General features: G+C 37.6%; 1 protein-coding gene across 2 annotated transcripts in view; it reads right to left on the reverse strand.

Moving 5' to 3' along the window:
• Positions 1 to 563: 563 nt before the first annotated feature.
• Positions 564 to 21,975, reverse strand: part of LOC145999075 (ly6/PLAUR domain-containing protein 6B-like) — a 357,012-nt gene continuing 335,600 nt past the window's right edge. For both annotated transcript variants that reach the window (XM_083136043.1, XM_083136044.1), the window contains exons 6-7: positions 19,884 to 20,014; positions 564 to 3,845 (exon numbers count right to left, since the gene is read on the reverse strand). In XM_083136043.1, the coding sequence (XP_082992169.1) occupies positions 3,669 to 3,845; positions 19,884 to 20,014 (308 nt within the window). In that variant the 3' untranslated portion in view covers positions 564 to 3,668. The remainder of the gene's footprint in view (positions 3,846 to 19,883; positions 20,015 to 21,975) is intronic.

The following is a 21,975-nucleotide window of genomic DNA, read 5'->3' on the forward strand; positions in this document are numbered from 1 at the left end:
TTGGGGGGAAAGTGACGAAGAAGTAATTTTAATGCGAGCCCCAAATGTATTTCTATTAGTACGCATTCACCGTAAGAATGAGCATAATTATTAACAATTAAGTAAAACTGACAATGGTTTCAAAATACAGTTGTACATATTTTGGCTTTCCGTTTTTCAATTCCACATAAGGAGACTCCCATAAATAAACGTAGCGCTATGCCTTCTGGTCCATAACTCTGTTCCTAACAACATGTAGCCCTATATCCTGTTGTATTGGGAAATTGTGTACGTATGTTCAAACCCGTTAGGTCCTTCTTAAGTCCATTTTTTGTTGAATCTGTTCTAGATCTTTAGTGCTTTCCAGCGAATACCTTCACAATGCATGCGTCTTTGTATGAGACATGCAAACTTATTGTGGATTTTCGGTTGAAATTCGTTAGTGGCGACTGATTCTTAACTAAGCACTGCTTATTCGAGATAATACAATTAAAGATAATAGTCTGAAAATCCTAAAGGACATAATGCTATGTAATATAGGCATTTCAGAAAAAAGTAGACTCACTTATTTCATATATTACTTTATTATAATAAATTATTACACAGTTGTTTGTTGGGTTCAATTGGGGAACATGTTCACTTGAACAAGCGACTAGAATAAAGCATGAATGTATCATATGGGAGAGGTAGCGTATGACTAGATGGCTTACGTCAAGTGTTTTAATTGCTTTATGTTAAACTTTATGTTGACGATGTGTATGTGCATTTTTACACTATTTATAATTTACATGCTTGTGCTTGGGAGGTACATTCTGATGCAACACATAAGATAAAAATAGCTACACAGTAAATGAGGGATCGTATACAAGTAATACTTGGGTAACATTTCAAGAACATGATAGCAACTCCTCACACCATTTCTACACTAAATAAATTTTTCCTTTGCCGGGAACGAAAGCTGTAATACACTTGACAATTAGCAGTGAGACAATTGAGAAAACATTCTGACAATAAACTTAAAAGTCTCCATCAATTTAAGACAATTGATCTTACAAAAGCAAAGAAAATAAGCTCAACATTTATCAGATTGCATCTGTACATTAGGAGGTAATACTAATTATCGTGGACACACCAACTACATGCTCGTCTGAAGTTCGTGGATTGAGATACACATATCTAAGCTTACATTATCAGCAAAAGCAAAAATAACGAACGTTCAAAAATAAATACATGAATCGTACACTCCACAACATACTTCCAAGGCAGGAAGAAATTTTGAGTTCTCTTTCATTAATGATTTTATCACAGAAAGTGTGATTTTGCTACTTTTATTCAACGAAGGTTTTACGGAGTTCTGTCTGAACAATGGTTCTTCTTATAAACATGTAGTTTTAATTGGACATTATTCATTACGTCTCTTCTTACCTGTCATATTCTGTCATTATGATTCGAGAGAGCACCTCTTCACTTGACTCAAGCTCAGAAAATGGGCATGGAGTGATTTTAATCACACGTCCATTCGATCCCCACTACCAGCAAAAATAAACTTGTCCACCTCGAGATGAGGCAAAAGGTGCTCTCTAGAAACGTGACGATAGGATAGGTAGTAGGCAAGAAGTTAGACAGTGGATACTGCCAACTAAGATTGCATGCTTTCACAATTACATTCGGCAACTTATGATTCTTCAAATTTATGTACGTACACACTGTTATTTTAATCTTTTAAACAATAAAGTTCAAAATTAGCTAAAATTTACCGCCATAACTTATCTTAATTTCAATTGATTTTATACAATGTTTCAAGTAATATTTTTGCAGTTTGGCTCTAACTCTAAATTAACTTAGGTAAATGTACATTTAGATGCTCAACTTAATACAAACATTAAACCAATTATTGCTTAGAAATATAAAACAATCGCATCATGGAAGAAATCATGTAAGTAAATCAATGCACAAATCGCATTGTACAGCTGAGATGCACATCTTAACAATAATTTAAAATATGCAATGTTTTAATAGAAAAAATAAAACAATTTTGAGGTGGCCAGGTACAGATTTACAGTAACAAATTACACTTCAACCAACATGTGGATCATACATTATGCAATTTAAATTGTTCGTGTTGTAAGTTATGTGCAGAGTTGTTTGTTTATATTCATTTATTACTTTTTCTTAAACCCAAAATCGTTTTAAATTAAGACCAACATATTGATCTGGATCTACACACTTTGAGAACAATACCAACATAATGAAACCTTTTTTTCGGAATCTGAACTTCCTGCTTGGAGGCCAAAGAAGAAATTTCTAACAGACGTAAGCAAGCAAACTGACTAACATTATCCTGACGTCTTCGTCGTCAGACGAAGAAATGTTGGTTACAAACCTGTTCAATCCAGTACCCACGAAAACTCAGGTTTCCTATTCTTGCCAAGATTTCATAGTAATATCGGTCAAGTGACTATCAATCAACTGTTGAATTGATTGATTTATTGAATTGGTGTTTTAAGTCCACTTTATGCACAGGCTAATCGAGACTGGACCTACAGTTTAAAGTGGGATCCGAACCACTATCTGCCTCCAATCAATCCACTGTTATCGGTTAATAAGTTTCGTTGTTAAAATGGTAATAAATATAACAATGGTAACTTCTTTAGGAGTTTATCAAACCACATTTTATGAAACAGTGTTGTATCTAAGGAAATATTTTGTATGTCACTAGATCAGCGAGTACAATGCATGGTCCTGCGATAGGCCAGAAAGTTTAACCTGGTTTGGCTCGTACCAAAAACTTATCTATAGTCTGCAGAGAGTTCTTTGTTGACAAATAAGTTTTTGGCCGGAGCCAAACCACGTTAAACCTTTTGACCTACAATAGCAGGTATATCAAATAATTCTGTTTCAAACTATATTCCCATTATCTTATACTAACCACCGATGATATATTATTAAATTTATTCAAAAATTATGAAATGTAATTATCCGATTTCCCATATTGAAAGTTTTTACCATATGAATAAATAATTCATAGATATTTTCGTTACGAATAAAATTGAACGTAGATTGAATAATAAAATATCCATCAGTCTTTGTGTCAAACGTTCATTGTTGCTGTGCAGAATAAAAGCACATTGAGCAAACATTGTTGAATATATTTTCATAAACACCTTTTTTAAAGTTCTCAAATGCTCTACAGTAAAAAGTGATCCTTTGTCTCAGCATTCAACTGCGAGGTGTCAAAACATGTAGTTCACACAGTATTTTTCAAACTAAAATGTTGGTGCACCAATTGTTTTGGAAATCAAAGAGATACCACCACTGTTTATAGGTACTTGTCTACAAGGATGATCGCTAGGTAGCCCTGAAGTATTTGGCCAATGATGTTCGCGTATTTCTGTTTGTTCTCTATCACTGAAACACAAACAACTGCGCAATGGGGGATATACTATGAAATGCTAAAACTATATATACACATTCATGCCACCCAACATTATCTTTGTTGAAATAACACAACACTGGTCTTTCGCGGTATAACAATGATTTTGCACATATACTTAATGAAAATTTGGCGTTCTGCGTACGACCATTTAGTCGTGGTACTAGGACAGTTTCTTGGGAGACACAGAGGATTGCAGAAAATAGTTCGCTGCATGCTAGGATTTGAGGGCCACTGCCGAATGCAATTTCGATCGTCATGTGTCCCCTGGTCGTCGCAGCGACGTCCAAGTGACTATGAGAACGCACAGTTGTAGAATTGGGTTCAAACGATGCATTTCGCTTGCTGATCGAGTCTTGATCAAGATGGCGTTCGAGTTGTCCGTTGGGACTTCTTCGTTGCAGTAGGGCTCGTCACAACAGGAGACGCATATCTGGAAGAAACACAACAATTGCCATATGAAATGAACAGCTGAACGAATCCTCAACAAAACAAAATACTTTACTTTTTACTTTAATGAAATAAAAATGTACTACAGCCTGTTTTATTATTAATTTTAGTTTGCAGGTTCGTTGAATTTGATAGATAATAAAAAATATTCAGAATTAATTCCCATGGGAAAGATAATAAGGAAGGTCAAAAGATAGAAGAAAGAAGTGTGCTAAGGAAGAATTAGGATGTAAGAATTGAAGAAAGAAGACAGAAACATGCGGATATATAAGTAATAATATAAACTAATATACTCGTAAGTAATATTAGTTAAATAAAACATACCAGAAGAACATAAACCCCGAGCTACTATTAAGGCAAGACCGCCACCTATCCCTCATACTCTCGTTGTTATAATTCCTTTTAAAACAAGGCCGATATGCGTCACACCAAAAAGAAGTCGAAAGTAGTAGAAATGAGATCAGAAATTATTGAAGATCCGAAGAAAAGAAGAAAAACACGAACTGATAGAAGGAAATGTAGACCGAAGAAAATATGGAGAACAAAGAAGAAGCATGCTAAAGAAGATTGAAAATGAATCATAGGCGTAATTTGGTGGGGCCAGAGGAGCACTCCTCCCCCACCCTCCAAAGTAGAAGAAAATTCTATCCTGTAAACTGGGAACTTGAGTTTTACCTTAATGCATCAATATATAATTTACCTTAAATATCATTCAAAACGTTGTCTTTCCCACCTTCAAGTTATGATTTTCTGCAGCAATATTCTTTAAAATCTGCACAGAATGCATTAATTTGGTAACTTTTGACCGTAACCAGTCAACTAACATCAAGCAATATTCATGTTTTACCACGTTCGACTGTGATTCGTAATTTCGTATCACGTTAACAGGTTTGAAGGGTTACTTGACCACTCCCGGAGTAAGAAAAAGTTGCCTACTTTCCCTTCTGTTTTCCCTTGTACTTTTAAATATTTAGTTTTGCTTTTCTTGTATCTTTCAGCTTTCCATCCTTTCTTCAATTTTGGTAATGATGTTTATGCTCTTGTCGTTTCTACTTGATAATTTCTATCACTTTAACTTATTGTCAGTATTCTTGCACAGGTTACAGCGGCAGGCTTCTCAGCTACCAGTTGTGGAACCGAACTTCAACGTGGACGCTAAACGCCGTTTGCAAACAATGTTCTCCCTGGTGGAGTCTTGCCTTTCGTGTAAGAGGTAAACAAACGACGATGCACGAGTTTAATGTGCAATCACGGTTGGATGATGACAGCATCAACATCAGAGCTATCTTCATCCCAAATTAGGACAATTTCCGCAAATCGCTTTCGGGAACAAGTGAAAGCTCGTTCCTGCCGTTGGCGCGCATGAGAGAGAGAAGTTACCAGATTAATCGCATCAATTACTCTGATTAATTTGCCCACGAATGGACGCAACGTTAATATTAGATCCGTTTATGTCTCATTGAAGCTAATGGGTCAATTTCGTACTTAATTGACGTTATCCATATCCACCTTTGGAAGCACAGACAGGTGGAAAAGATCAAGATAGTCAGTAGGTAGTTTATGGAGAAGGTGCAACCTGAACATTTATTCTTCTCGTTTACATACAAACTAATTGGAGCTGTGTTTACAATCTATAACCTTATATTTATAAACAACTAGCTGATTAGCCGGCGTTGCCCGGGTAATTATTTATCCCAATCTTGTATTAGACAGGAAAATAATGAATCCTAACTATAGTGTAAAATGTAACTAATTTTAAATGTGATCGTGAATGTCACCAATTAGCTTAGCGACTCCGAAAACTATGGATTCGACACTAATCAAGGTCATTTGTGGCATTTTATTTTTCATCCCCTCACCCCCCCCCCCATGCCGACAGGTGATGAACTTGGAGTTGAACCGAATTGGGAGTGGCACGAAAACTATGGATTCCATTCTCAACACAGCCTGAATATCAGATAACCCGAGAAACACTATCGTTGTGCGGGTTGCAAGAAGTCACGGATGTCTGTTTGCGCGGAATTTAATATCGGTGGTTCTCGATTATTTTTACATGTCACTCCTTCCCACCACCACCCCTAGGGGTGGCAGGTATGTCTTACGCCAACAGTATTTCTTTCCAGGTTGCAAGTGATACGCGTACGAAGTTTGGTTGAAATCGCTCCAGGCGTTCGAGAGTTATTTCTGAACAAACAAACACACACATATACACATATACACCCATTTTTATATATATATATATAGAGAGAGATTTTTCGGCACTTTCGTGCAACCTTAACTTCGATCGATTCTAAAACAAAAACTTGGGAGGGAGATTCAAACCGGGTTTTCTTCATTATGAAGCCTCACCCATTGAGAGAGCCTCTTTTTTTTAACTTCCAATGCCAGTTCAGTCTGTACGGGAAATTCTAGAAATTAATGGCTAATATCAAAGTGATTCTAGAAAGTTAATTTCGAGAGAGATAAAGGGATTATTATCGGAGTGCCGTAATTCGCAGTTTCGTGATTGATGCCTCTATACGGCTTTCAATAATTATGAGCCATGTGCAGCACTTAAAGGATTTAGTATTTCTGTTTTCTGTTATTTAGGGTCACTTTCCTTCCACTTTTGGCTAATTGCGACGATGAAGATGAGAAGATCAAGTTGATAAAGGGGCACTCGCAAATAACACACATGTCCAAGCAGGGATTCGAACACGGGAACTTCGTGCGAGCCTGCTTAATGTATTTGGAATAGAGATTGTGTAGAAGTTGAAAGATGTGACATTTTAGTATGGATAATCTCGGCTAACAGAACTGGCAGTCCAGTCCACAATTTCTTGTCTACAGATGCTGTCAGCACGTGTCCAAGTACTGGCCATACAACAATCCTGTTGTCTATTGTTTTATCACACAGAAACATTCCTTAAAATGGTGCAAATCTAAAGAAGAGGTTCTGACGTCTTTGTTTTTCAGACTTCGGATTCTCCCAAATTACGAGTGGCTCTTAGCACTCGAGCGGTACCGCACAACCCAGTAACCAGAGAAACAAAATGTCCTCATGCATTACGCATCTTCTCTTCCACACACGTGCGAGGCTCATGTGTTTACCTTCCGGGGGGCCAATTACAACAGGCGGACGACATAAAATTGCATGTTTATCCGCCTTGGGATAGGGCTTTGTGAACTTTAATTAAGTAAACATAGGCTACTTTTTTTCAGGCTTATACAGTGGAAAAAATACAGGTATAGTTTCGTTCGCGAAGAAAAGACTCTGTACAGAGAATGGCTCTTTGTTTGAAATTTTAATTTCTCGTTTGTTGATTTTGGAGCTCGGTTGAAAGATTCTGTCTGTTCTCGCTCGTAAATGAACTGCACCGTCAGAAGTTCGATACACGTGGTGCGTTATACCCTTTGCATAATTGATAAAGTCTTGGTTGCTCCGTGTGTGGTAATTAATCCTTCATTGAGCGCTACGCCTGCTTTTGTGTACAAACGGCATTGTCAATCGTACGGGGCGGAATTAACCATCATTTTGAAGCTTCAAATACTTTGCGCATGAAGGTCTCTTCGTAACTTGGCTGGCTATCTTTCACGGAATGCTATGAAGTATGACGACAGCAACGTTATATGTTGACCCGATTATTTTATTCAGTAGTAAGCATGCGAAAAATAAAGATGGGTAGTGAGAAGTGATGCGGAGTAACACCAACAAATCCCGGAACCCTTTCAGGGCTTACTGAAGTTTTTCAGCCTTACAACTTCTCTTATGAATTTATGTTCAAATTACTTTTACAAGAGTTGAATTTATACTGTACATTATTATTATTATTATGAAATCAATCACATTTTGACGTTTTCTCAATTTGAAAGTTCAATTATAGTGTGTAAAAACCTTAAAAATAATTATCGACTTTGTAGTTTTATAAGGAACAGAAATTTATGGTTCTCTGCTGCCATCTATGAACGAAAAGTAGTGTTGCCCACGAGACGAGACTTTGCCCTGTCTCGTCTCGTGGAAATGCTGTGAAATGCTGTCTCGTCTCGAAAATATTCGTTTGTCTCGGGACACATGATCAATCTCGTCTCGTCTCGAATTTTTAAAAGCCTGTCCCGTCTCGTCCCGTGGGCAACACTAACGAAAAGTATGGGCTTCATATTCTTTTTAGCGTAATTTCATTGTGAGTCAAGGGGGAACAGCTTGATTCGCATGACATCTTTTCGGTGCCGTAATAGAGGTAGGGCCAACCATCGTCGCGGTTAACCAGGAAAATTTAAGGAAATGGCAAATGTTAATACCTGTGCATAATCGAAGACCACATCGGAACAACTGACTAATTCTAACGAAGCATATTATCAGTCCAAATCTAGTTACGTTGTTAAAATCAAAATGTCACTATCCTTTAAACGACATATCTCTTTATGATAATTTCTCGAACAGAAGTGAATGATTAGTTTTGTGTGGAACATGTAATGTCAATTTCTCTTTGCGAACACTGATTCATCTTGACATAGAGAGTGTCCCAAAATAGTGTTTTCACTCTTTGAATGTTAATAACAGACAAACAATTAAAGATAATTTGACTGAACTTTTTTTTATTTAAAGCTGTAATATCTACATTGAGTGTATGTGTGAGCGTGTGTAGGCATTCTGTGTTTAGTTCCATCGCAGCCCACCAGGCGGTAGGCATTTGAGTACCCAAAGTGGCCGAGGTGAGCAATTTTTCATTTCAGCAATGTGAGAAGCGTCATTTAACCACCCGGATGTCCCAATTGAACACAGTTTGATTTCTACCTCGGGACACTATTTTGGGACTATCTGTATATCGTCAAGAAAAGTTACCGCATCCTGACATATTACGCAACCTACTTAACTCGTATGTGTTTCGAACAACACTGTCTTACACAAAACGTGGGAGAAAGAATAATACGTATCAGCACCTTTGTCAGCAGTTCCCAATATGTGGTTCGATTTCCATATTGTCGGTTCAATTAATTGCACTGTAAGATTAGCCATAACAGAGAGGTCAGGAGACGTACTGTGGCATGAGGGGAGAAGGAATGCATTCATGGTCTTTAATAAAGTGTCAATGTAGTATTCAAGAGTAATGCTTTACAGAAAATGTCACTCAGAATAGCTGGCTGGCATTGGGACTTGACCCCTGATCTTCCAATGCAAACTGTGCTTAGCGTCAAACCGACTTGTAGCAATTATACAGTCACCAGCAATATAAATGGGATAACTAGCAGAGATCGTGTGTTGTTAATCTATTTTATATTTTTGTTATGTCATTTTTTTACATTTTGGGTTCATCGCGACAATGAATTTATGAAATTAATATTGTGACAATCACAATTGCGGCACATGAGCCTCGTGACTGTTGTTAATCTTTGATTTGGGTTATGTACAGCCACCGGCAATAAAAAAGGGACGCCAAGATCCTGAAATACTTGCTTCCCTGTTAGAGGTTATGTGTGTTGCCTAACTATACGGCGAAAGTAGAAGTTGCCATCAAAAAGTTGCTATTAAAATCCACTTAACGCTGTAGGGTTTAGGTGTCCCATTTTTACTGCAGGTGACTGTACTTCAGTAGTCTGTTCATAGGCGGTAATAGACTTTTTATTTCTAGTGAAGTGATCCTCCTGAAACCATCACGGGGACCGTTGATATCCAATAGAGTTGGTCGCGTAGCCTCAAGTCATAACATGATGAACTGCATTTGAGCCGAATGAAAAATTACGAGAACCGAAATTAAAAATTTGCCCATTCACTGTTTACAAACCGACTTTAATCACATCTCTCGTTTCCTCTACGTTCGTGTGTTTTCATGTGCATTTTTCTTCCTTTCTCATCCCTCATCTCACTTCAACCAACCGGCGAATTTGTAAATCCGTTCAGGAAGAAGAAAAAAATGAAAAATCATTATTTGGTGTATCAAATCAAAGGGTCTGTCTGAAATCTATCCGCCCTGTGCGAGTACAATGACGGGATGGGGAGTGGATAGCAATCGTACGTTTTCAATTAGCCTCCGGGAGCCGAAGGTATGGAACAGTAATTGGCTTCCGATTAAATTTGTTCCAAACCGACACTGATGCATACATGGATGAAAAGGCAAATCTTTATTGCGGAAAAGTTTATTTGTGGGAAAATGATCTGTTGTTATTTCAGTTAGTCTATGCTTTCAGACTTCTTTTAATTTAAATTGTAGCAGCGTACATCTGTTCTGTGTGGAATGAATGTACGGAGTGAATTTTCCACGATATACGATATTGCAGTTTCATTTTCAACGAGAATTTACCGATTGCTAGTTCTCTACACATATTTAGGGTCTGTACGGAGTTTGTACACTTGGATCCTAAACTTCGTTCCGTTCAGAATGGATGCGAGAGGGATGTCTCCAACGGGGATACTTCTCACGATTGTTCATCCGAGAGAAATCGGATGAACAAGCTCTGTACACTCTATGCCGAAACGAGGCCTAATTGCTTAAGAACATGATTAGATACTCGTACATTTCGATTGAATTACCAATACAGATTTTGGAGAGAGGGAGAGAGAAGATGAAAGGAAGGGGGACAGAGAGAGAGGGGAGGAATGCAAGAGAAAAGGGGAGAGAAAGAGATAACAACATAGAAAGAGAGAGAGACAGGAGAAAGAGCAAGAAGAGATAGAGAGAGAAGAAGCTATACAGCAAGATACATAGATAGAGGGACAGAGGAAGAGATAGATCAAGATAGAGAGAGGAAAAAAAGAGATAGAGCAAGACAGATAGAGAGAGCAATCAAGTGTTCCCGGGTTCGATACCCGGTGGAGGCACATAGAGGTTCTGACCCCACTTTAAAGTGTAGGTCCAGTCCCGATTAGCCTACTGTGCGTAAAGTAGTCTTAAAACATTAAATCAGTCAAAGAGAGAGAGATAGAGAGAGAGAGAGAGAGATATATATAAGAGAAAAGTGATGGAGCAAGAGAGGAGAGGAGATGGAGATAGAGGGAGATAATCCAAGAGAGAAAGAGATATAGGAGAGAGGGCAAGAGGCGGAGGGAGCGAAAGAGGAGGAGGGGAGAGAGAGAGGGGATGGGAAAAAGGAAAGAAAGATGAAAATAGATTCTCTGTGTGTGTGTGGAAACAACCTTTCTCTCAACTCGAGCAAAGTTCTGTCCAGTCCAATTCTCTCTCATCTGTCTTCTAACCCCACTTTCATTAACCTCTCTATGACAACACCTTACTCTTGCACCACTCGGCATTTCATTTCGCGCTGATGTTTTCATTTTCTCCTTCCGTATTTCCTACCACACCACAACTTTGAGAATACTCAAGGGCAACCCTTTAATACAGGATCCACTCATGCCTAAACACGACAAAAGTTCAAAAAGTGAAAATTATATAGATAAAATATACACGTTTATGTGGTGCACAGGAGTTGCTCAATAAGCACTCCAAAAATACAATGTGCTTCACTTTTTGAAAACAGAGCAGATTGCTGATAACATGGTACATACAATTTAGTTATAACTTTTAGGCAAAGTTAAGCATGACGGTTAGTCATGTTTGTCATATTGTTAACACATTTCAAATAAGATTTTTTTTAAAAAAAATCTCTTGTTGAGGCCCCTATATTGTGCAACTTAATGCGATCACATAGTAACTTTACTTGCTTAAAACATGGGTCTTGTCAGGGGAATGTTTCTTTTGTTAGTTGGTATTATTTCTTTTTATTATATGAATTGTTTGTGGAATTAAGAATAATATGGTATAACTAACTAACTATCAAGCCTTCTTGAACCCGAAGGTTCATGGCTGCAGCAACACAGGCCTTCCATCTGTTCCTATCCTGAGCAAGATCTACGTATATACTCTTTTCCATCCCTACCGATTTCCTTTAGGTCCATCTCAACATTATCCCTCGATCTTCGTCTTCCTACAGGTATCTTACCATCAGGCTTCCCAAAAATAATCCTGTAAACTCTTCTTTCCTCTCCCATTCGTGACACATGGCCTGCCCACCTAAGTCTTCTTGATTTAATCATTCTAATAATATCTGTACATGAATACAAATTATGTAGTTCTAAATTATGTAACCTTCTCCACTCACCTGTCTCCTCATCCCTTTTAGGTCCAAAGATTTTCCTAAGGATCTTATTTTCAAATACTCTCAATTTATGTTCCTCTTTCAATGTAAGGGACCAAGTTTCGCATCCATATAATATTACAGGAAAAAATTACTTTTAGTTTCTTAGATATTAAACGAGAAGACAAAAGTTTATGAAAAGAGAAAAGTAACATGCATTTCCTGAATTAAGCCTGCTTTTTATTTCCTCTTTAATATAATTTTCATTTGTTAGTATTACTCTGAAGTACGTGAATTTGAAAACTGGTTCAAACGAGTTGTTATCAATAATTAGATTTTGATTATTACCTAACACTTGGTTTCGGCCTGTAAGCATATATTAGTTTTATCTTTGCTAACTTCCAAACCTATCTCTTTAGCTGCTTTGAAAAATATTTTAGCATTATTCTCAATTGTATTTATATCATCCCCCAGTAAGTCTACATCATCTGCATACGCTAACAGTTGCGTCACGCCGTTTAATTTTAGTCCTTCGTTAGTTTCTTTAGTCAGCAAGTGAAATTCCACCATTAAAATAATTTCAAATTTCATGATCTGTTCGACCATTAATTTCGTTCATGATCTGAGTTCAAACCAAATATTCGATACGAACGTTGTGAATATAGTAGTGGCAAAACTGTCTTTGGGAACAGACAACTTCACAATTGGTGTTGCAGTGCTAGTGTTGTACAGGGTCCGGTAAATAAACCTGACTGTTTTCAATTACAAATAAAAGAAGAAAAATTAATTGCAACCAAGTCAATTTAATACATGTTGTACTGCATCTCAAAGCATTTTAGGAAAACAGCATGAGAAGCAGTTTCACAAGGACAGTTCATTTTTTGAATAGCACACCTGTAAGGCACGGCAACTGAATCTGACGGTTTTTAAATCAACAATGAACGGAAGTTGCTCCATGTAACGATATTCACCGTAATCTGCACGTTCCCAGTCAGAATACCATTTTCTGTGGGTAAGGAACTTCAACGAGACATCAGCAATGCAAACAACACCTGGTGGACATCGTAAGGGTCGAAATACCGAGAACATCAAACGGTTCGGGTCTCTGTGTTGAGGAATCATTCAAATAATGAACTGTCCTTGTCAAGAAACTGTATGAAACTGCCTCTCATGTTATTTTCCTAAAATGCTTTGAGATGAAGTACAACATGTATTAAATTAACTTCGTTGCATGAAAGACTACCGGTATTATTATTATTTTTTTGTAATTGTAAAAAATGTCAGGTTGTAACGAACCTGAGTGTATAAAGTTTTATATTTGTAAATTGTTAAGATTTTTAAATGTTTGTTAGTTTGTTGTAGTTTAAATAATATCCAGATTGTCACAGGCAACTATGATTAGACTGGTAAAGTAGTTGTTGAAATTGTACATGTGGTTTGAAATACGTCATAATCTGTTCGTGTTTACGTCACTTTTCCTTCTCGGCAGAGTAAGTGAACCCGCCTGAATGGTTTCACTTAACGACGGACTGAGTTGAAAAACAAGCGAGAGTGAGGAATCATTAAGAACTTGGAAACGGTGGTACTCCTACTCACCAGTATTCTACATCCCAGATCCTTGACCAAAACTGCCATATACCCGGCGGTAAGGGCCACGAAGAAGAAGAAGAAGAAGAGTTTTAGGTTTTTCGAGTTTTCTTCTTGCCAATAAGTTGAAAGTGAGGAACTATAGCTCTTTTCAGTTCTTACGGCGGGCGCTCTAGAAGCTGACAGGGGAAGTGGGGAGCAGGGATTACGCAACAGACCAACCAGACAACAGCAGTGGCGCCGAGAGACACGACGCGGCCGGAAAAAGTACTACGTGAAACTCGTTCTACTGGCCGCTACGTTTCTTAATCGTGCTGGATTGGTCGCTTCCCCGCTCCCCACTTCTCTTGCCAGCTTCTAGAGCGCCCGCCATAAGAACTGAAAAGAGCTATAATTATGGAATTAGACTTTCGCGACTTGTGAGTGAATTGCACAACGTTAGTTTGAAAGTTCTAGTACTTTAAGCCTTTAATTGTTAGTTTTATGAGAAACGGGGATTATCTATGTGTAATCGGTTTGAAACCTTATAGAAAAATGCATTTGCAGGTGTGAACCTACAACAGTGCATAATTATCTGATATTGGTGTTGTTATACTTGTTACCCAGCAAGCTCTGATGATTACTAAGATTCTCGTGTTCCCGACAAAAGGAGTAGCGGACTAACTTTGTGACGACTGGTGTCCAATCGGAGGACGTTGCAAGGTTTAGTTGCAGGCACTGTCAAACTGAAATTATTAGAAAAAGTCGTCTCATGTCTAGACGTGGTCAAAGTGAACATGGTAGCGTGCGCACTGTCCAAAGTATGCTCGCAGCAGTAGAACAAGCATCGAGAATAAACTGAAAGGAAGTGTAATCGGGGCTTCAGCAAACTCGTAGCAACACCAACGGTTGGGAGATGGGTCAGTGAGTTAGTTTCGTACGGGTCGAGATCTGAGAGGGGACAATTCCCAGGTTGCCCATCCATTTCAGAAGAACAGGTGGAAGTTGTGCGAAATCTCTTTTCCATGAGTCGGCGATGAATTGTAACAGACACCAAAGTCTATGGGACGTCTTGACTCAATCTGCTGGACTCAATCTGCAATTATGTTTCCTGATGTTCAGGTAGTACTACGATCAGCAGGGTGCTAATTTTCCTGCCGATCTCAACAGGAACCGCTCTACTGACAGCATTCTGCGACATTGAAAGCCACGAAAGTAAAGAATAGTAGTTGTCTCGTTGTATGAATACGAATCAGGGTGGAGAAAAATCTGATTTTTATGATTTAAATAATTAAAAAAAAAAAAAAAAAAAAGCTTAAAATTGCTTGTATGGTTTTTGGCACCATACATATACTGTAGATATGTTCTTTCTTATAGAAGGGCTTTTTCTGTTAAACGGCCCTGTAATATATTTGAATAGTTGATTAAAGCAATTTAGAAATTATATGTAGATAAACATTTTTCTGTTTCTGATACTGTATGTATGAACCTACTATGGAAATATTTGTTGAGTGTGTTAATGAAACTATAATAATTTCAGTATCGTTTCTTCCAATGAAAATAAAACATTCTGGATGTACTATATCATTGTTTCTTAAAATATTTTTTGTAGTCTTTGTAGCTGAATTTTAGTAATTTTTTATGATAGTTTGCAAAATATCAGTTGCCATGTATATTTACTGTTTAACATGATTAGTATTTTGTATATTATTCTACACAAAATGTTTGCGGTTTGCTATTTTTGCCTATAAGAATTATTGAATTTTAAATCAAGAGAAATTGAAGTGTACGCGTATTTACAGTTTACATATTACATTTCCTTTCGTATGAGCTTCACTCCATCAGTACATATATTTTGGTTCCTTACTTTCCCTTTGTTAGAGTCTAATAAACACTATTAAATGATTACGAGATTAATGTACTTTCATCAAAAGTGATTCTGATATCTACAAAATCCTTATGTACATTATTCTATAAATTATTTACTTAAAGTGATTTGAATCAGCCCACCTTGATAGGAATGCACTACTTCTTGTATGTATGTTCAGCTGCAGAGTCTCATACTTGAAGTATATTATATTCCATTTGACAGAAATTGTAGGACAAGACCAGCGCTTATAGTGAAGCCAAGTAATGGTTATATTAAATTAAATACACTTGTTGATATACTGGGTATACTCAAGGTAACTTAATATATAAGGTAGCGCCATCCGAAAATTGCCGATTATGCACGAGCGCGTGACGTCTTATGGGAGGATCGGTTATGCTCGGTGCCCCTTCGGTTATGTTCGTTCGGGGCTTGGCCGAAGCAAACGGCCGCTATAATTTCTATGCGAGGTTCAGAGAGGGAAAGTGTTTTATTACTTTGAGGAGGGGGAATTATTAATTATCGAAACTTCGGGATGGTATTGAGGCATTCCTTTAATGATTAGTAAGATGACTGATTGATTGAGTTGGTGTTTCAACAAGTCCACTTTATGCACAGAAAGGCTAATCGGGACTGGATCTACAGTTTAAAGTTGGATCCGAACTACTATGTCCCTCCACCGGGTATGGAACCCGGGCTTCCTTGATTACAAGGCAACGACGCTACCATTGCGCCATCGGGGAGGCACTAGTAGTAACATAATTGAAAACTCGCAAACGTATTGTGAAAATCCATACTTTTCAAACTTTCTGATCGATGTGTTACAAAGATACTTGGCGCATGTTCTCATTTACCATGTCTTCATTCTATAATCATAGTATACTATAATTTTAACATGCTAAAGAAGAATTGCATGAATGAAAGAGTTGAAAAGGAAATGATCGTTTCATAGATTTATTTTGTTTATTTGTTTCACTCCGCTTTTCTGCCACTTTGGTCTAATCGCGAACACAAGATAGTAAAATGTCACGTAATTGCCTTCTAACGACAGTAAAGGAAATTACACTTCTTGAATAAAATGTATATTCCGGTTTTATAACATTATGTACACGATATTGAGCATTGTATGAAATAAATATAATGCCCATTAATGAAGTTTTACAACTTCGTTCAATTTAATATTTCACAAATATAATGTGGATGATTTTGTACCTTTCTACTCAGTGTAAACAATGGATGTCAAACTCTCCTTTCGTGGAAAATTTTCTTTAAAACAGTAAGCTCTTTGTGGTGTAGTTGACGAACTATATACTTGTGCCACGAGCTCGGCATATAGAATAGTTTTTCCTGGTTATAGACGACTAAAATGTATTTGGAAATGTAATAGGAAAATCCAAGACAAAGTCCAAAAATGAAATTTTACTATTTAACGATTCATACCCTTGTACAGTCCTTCATTGTGAATTCTTGTAACTTATTTGCTATATTTTCATTTATGCTTCAGATACATTATCTTAACCTGTTTTAAATGTCACATGTACGTACAAAGGAGAAATATAATTATCAACATTATTAACCTAATGTCAGTGAACATCAAGTTAAATCTAATTAATGATTATCAATTAAATGCACAGAGTTAATAGAAAAACTATTCTCTGAAGAATTAATTATGTCCTTTGAATTCGTAATTTGGCCCAAGTTTAGATTGCAGGGTGATAATCTCTTCATTACACACAAAATCGCATGACAAGATTTCGGTACATGTGTACTATATGACTGTATGTATGCCAGAAGTAGATTGCCGTTGTCATGTTAGGGACTTCATGAAATTTCTACATCTCACGCTCTATCCTCAAAGGCATTATTACTGTTTGATTTTTACCATTACCTGGCTTGTCCACCGCAAAGGAATATAAATTATATGGAATTGAAAACAAAAAAAATGCAGTAATAGTGGCAACATTCTCCTGACTATACGTGAGCTTACCGTGTTGTCCTTTGCATCTCGCTTTGGCTTTGCTTAATATTATCAATGAGCTAAATTTTCTGTGTTCGTGAATCCCTTCCTGTACGCTTGAATTAGTAGGTTAGGTGAATTAGGTTTGCTGTTCTTAGCATCCAGTTTCGAGTAGGTTCGGCTAGTTAAGGGTGTTGCATTCGTATTTGTACACTTTCGCTCTTCGCTTGCACGTACATGTATTATAGCTTTTAATACGCAAAACGATTTCACACAACTGTAACTTATCAGCACGGTAACTTCTACAACCTCACTTTGATATCAAAAATTAACATTTTGTGGGCATTACAAACTGGACTTGCGTTTTCAAGGTTTGGGGTTTTATTTACAACACAAATTTTGTAGCACGTGATGCCAATCTTACACTCTACTTCCTCATCCTCCTGTACGTAAAATTTCCGAAAATATGGAACTCAGAGACGCGAACATAATTAATACGAAATTAAATAAAACAAACTTTTAAACAAATTATTAGTGTAATGTGATTTACAATTAGAGAGATTTCACACATATTTCATCAATTGCAAAACATCACCTAATATACCTGGCCGGCAACAAAATGAATTCGACACCCATCTTCTTAACGTAGAAAGTCCAGGTAAAGGTATATCAACTGTATTTCTCAAATAAACGTAACATTTTTTTGAAACGGCTCGAAGAGTCAACGCTTTGCTTATATCATCTTTAGTCCATAGGGATTTCGTTTTACAGTGTACTAAGTATTGTATTTGAGTGTCACTGAACACTTTCCCCAAGATATTCGTGAGTTTTCTTGTTACATTGTCGGTTAGGTTATGTTGAAGATTTTGAACTTGTTTAGTTTTTTTGGTTAAAGCAAGTTGCAAGAGCTTGTTCTTAATCTTCAACTTATTAATTTCTTTATGTAAACGTGTGTTGTTCTTCTGTAAGCGATGAATAGTGTTTTCCAACAACGAAACATTGCTAGCAGTTTCTGTACCCACGTCTATTTTTCTTTTTTTCGGCGACATAGTATTTAGCTTATTTAAGGAACGATTCCTTATTTCACACCTTTCGTAGCGTACATCTCCACAGTCTTTATCAGCACATCCTAAAAATGATTCATGTTTTGAAGAGGAAGGTTCAGGAGAATTTGCTAAACCACATTCTCTACTATTATTTTGCACTGAAGTAATATGGTGTAATTTTAGTGATGGCACTGCAGTTGGCTTCAGTACTTTCTTTGTTGGCAAACACAGAAGTTCTGCTCTTAGATCTCGCACATAGTCTTCTTTACAAAAATGGGCACTGCACACTCTCGCATTTTTAATATTAATATTATGTTCTCGATCACAAGCACAAATCCACTGTTTACTTACACGATTATCAGCTGGAAATCTATGATATTTTATATCACTTCCTTTAGTTTTTGCGGTTATAATTCTCACAGCTTGTTACTGCACAATTAGGCATGATTATAGGTGGAATGAACAAAACAATCTCATTTCAAGAGAAATAATACAATAAAAATATATCGAATGCGACAAAATCAATAACCTGCTTGTTGCGACTTTTGCGACGTGTTAGCAGCTAAATGTACACCGTACCAAACTTACTGCACATAGTAACGAGCACCGTCAAACCCGATCCTCCCAGATGACGTAATGCATACGCACTTCACATAGCAACGAGCACCCCCTGGGGTATACTCTATACGTTGCCACTGATTTCTTTCCATTGTAGGAATGAACAATTTCATCTTTATTCTACACTAGCTAATTACCCGGCGTTGCCCGGGTATTTATTTATCCCAATCTTGTATTAGACAGGAAAATAATGAATTCTAACTATATCGTAAAATGTAACTAATTTCAAATGTGATCGTGAATATCACCAATTAGCTTGGCGACTCCGAAAACTATGGATTCGACTTTAATCTATGTCATTTGTTGCATTTTATTTTTCACCCCCTCTCACCCCCCATGCCGATAGGTGATGAACTTGTAGTTGAACCGAATTGGGAGTGTAACGAAAACTATGGATTCCATTCGCAACACAGCCTGAATGTCAGACAACCCGAGAAACACTATCGTTATGCGGATTGCGTAGAGTCACGGATGTCTGTTTTGTGCGGAATTTAATATCGGTGGTTCTCGATTATTTTTACATGTCACCCCTTCCCACCACCACCCATAGGGGTGCCAGGGGTGTCTTACCCCCACAGTATTTATTTCCAGGTTGCAAGTGATACGTGTACCAAGTTTGGTTGAAATCGCTCCAGGCGTTCCAGAGTTATTGCTGAACAAACACACACACACATACATACATTTTTATATATATAGAGATTAAAAAAATTAATCTATGATTTTAACATATTCATGTTATTCATCATACTTAAGGTAAAGGGAACCCTTACTTAGTTACGCCTCTGTTTCTATCTCTCCCTTTGACAAACAATAGAAGAAATCAACAAAACCATGTCTTAGTCTTAATTGTACTCGGACGTATGACACCATAGCGGGATACACTAGCCAGTATGCTAGACAGTTGAGTGAAAAACTTACCGTTCCATCCTTCCAATTTCTGCAACCAACTGTTCTTTCTGTGCATTGCGAAGCTTCTGCGCACACTTTGTTCACCATCACACTGTCCCCTGATTGGTCCATGACGTGTACTGTGTGGCAAAAAGGTTTACCTGGAAAGAGACACCAGACGCAAGATGAGCTGTAGAAAACTACTTTGAATTTTCGTACTTTGTAATAATATAACAGTATTCACACGTGAAAATTAGTAAATATTATTTATATGTGCCCCTAAATTCAACATGAAATTCAATGAAAACGTTTGCATTTAATTCTTTGTTCGTGAAAACGTGAACAACATACGGTGTAGTGGAGAAGAGAGTACCCGAGTCACCTGATCTAACCTCCTTTGAACTTCATCGCCTGGGATTCATCAAATTCAGGTTTAAGTATGCAATGAACTTGTTGAGTTACGTAATTGTTTCAGGGCAACAGTAGACCTCATCAGTCTAAAGCCCCGTCTCAAGTATCTCTAAATTAATATCACAATGGTTTTTGATTGATTAAGTCTTGTATTAAGTCCACTCTTATGCACAGATACGCTAATCGGACCTACAGTTTAAAGTGGGATCCGAAACAATATGTGCCTTCACTGGATATCGAACCTGGAAGCCCTTGTTTACAAGGCGACGACGTTACCACTACGCCATCGGTGTGCCTATAACATTATATTCCATTATATTGGTTGCGACTTGGGACGGCCAATTTCCAACACCTGCTTCCTCCGAAGCTATAGGTCTTGTCTACTCTTACGGCGGGCGCTCTACATGCTGACAAGGGAAGTGGGAGCGGGAAATGCGCCGCAGACAACAGCGGTGGGCAGGAGGAAGCACTACGTTGCTGCCTTTCTTATTGCGCTGGATTGGTCGCTTCCCCGCTACCCACTTCCCTTGCCAGCATGTAGAGCGCCCGCCGAAAGAGTAGACAAGAGCTACAACAGCTTACAAATTGAGTACACACGGTTATCGTCGAAGCAAGTGTTAGGTATATAATGCGATAATACGTTAATGCCACGCCGCGGTGTGGAGAGAAGCACTAGAGAAATATTTCACTTACACTGCCTGACACATGCGTGAACAAGGTTGTACAGCAGGAGTGCATTCTCTCGCGGTGGTCCCCGATCTCACAAACACAAGAACTTGTTAGCAGGAGCTCGTAATGGCTCCGTCAATCTCTCAATTACAAGATACGCGAGGCAAGGCAACCGGGAAAATTCTCCGCATATTCTAATCTGGTGAAATGAAACGCTACTAACCTGGAAACGGATGAGTGATTGTTTGTTTAATTATCGTGGGCTTGCAGGGGTAGAAAACTCGTGCGTTGGCCCCAAAGGCTCGCAGACACAGAGCCTTTCGAGTAGGTAGCCGAGAGAACAACATGACAGCCACACCCTCTACGTTTCCTTTTATTTTGCTTCTCTCGTTCTGGCGAACACAGTTTCCATTAATAATGAAGCCAACGATTCCGCTCCGGTTTGACAGTAACCAGCATAAGTTCTTATTGCTTTTTTATGCAATGTAGTGTTGCAAACTATATATTTTTGACACTGGAGGTTAAACTTAACACGATTCTTAACCCAAATTCAATTTAGTTTTATATTTATTGTTACATTACGATTCTGTCTTCCTCCATCTACATCTATGTTTGTCTGTTATTCTCGTTACTTATACAGGGTGTTCATATTTAACTGATCACAAAGTAAGACAAGGCAGCAAGGAAAAATATGTTTACATCACAGGAAAGGTATATACTTTCATCTACTTAACGACCATCAACCATTGGATAGCAAATTTAGAAACAGTATGACCCTCGTATATTGTACGGTCATACCTCACGATGTTTATAATTTAGTCTTGAAGGGGAATGTATGAACACAACTTCGAAGGACACAGCCAAACTTTGGTGCCATTTTTCATATTAAATTATTTTGAGATCACAGGGCAATTCCATGTGACTGGTGTGACAATGAGACAAATTTACATTATTTCTTTAATTATTTTGTTAGCACCTTCAAATCTGTAACTTTATCAATTAATGTAATTTCATTTTCCTTGATGAAAGTTATTTAATTTCA

The sequence above is a fragment of the Lepisma saccharinum genome, chromosome 14 (assembly GCF_977018435.1).
Source record: "Lepisma saccharinum chromosome 14, izLepSacc3.1, whole genome shotgun sequence".
NCBI lineage: Eukaryota > Metazoa > Arthropoda > Insecta > Zygentoma > Lepismatidae > Lepisma > Lepisma saccharinum.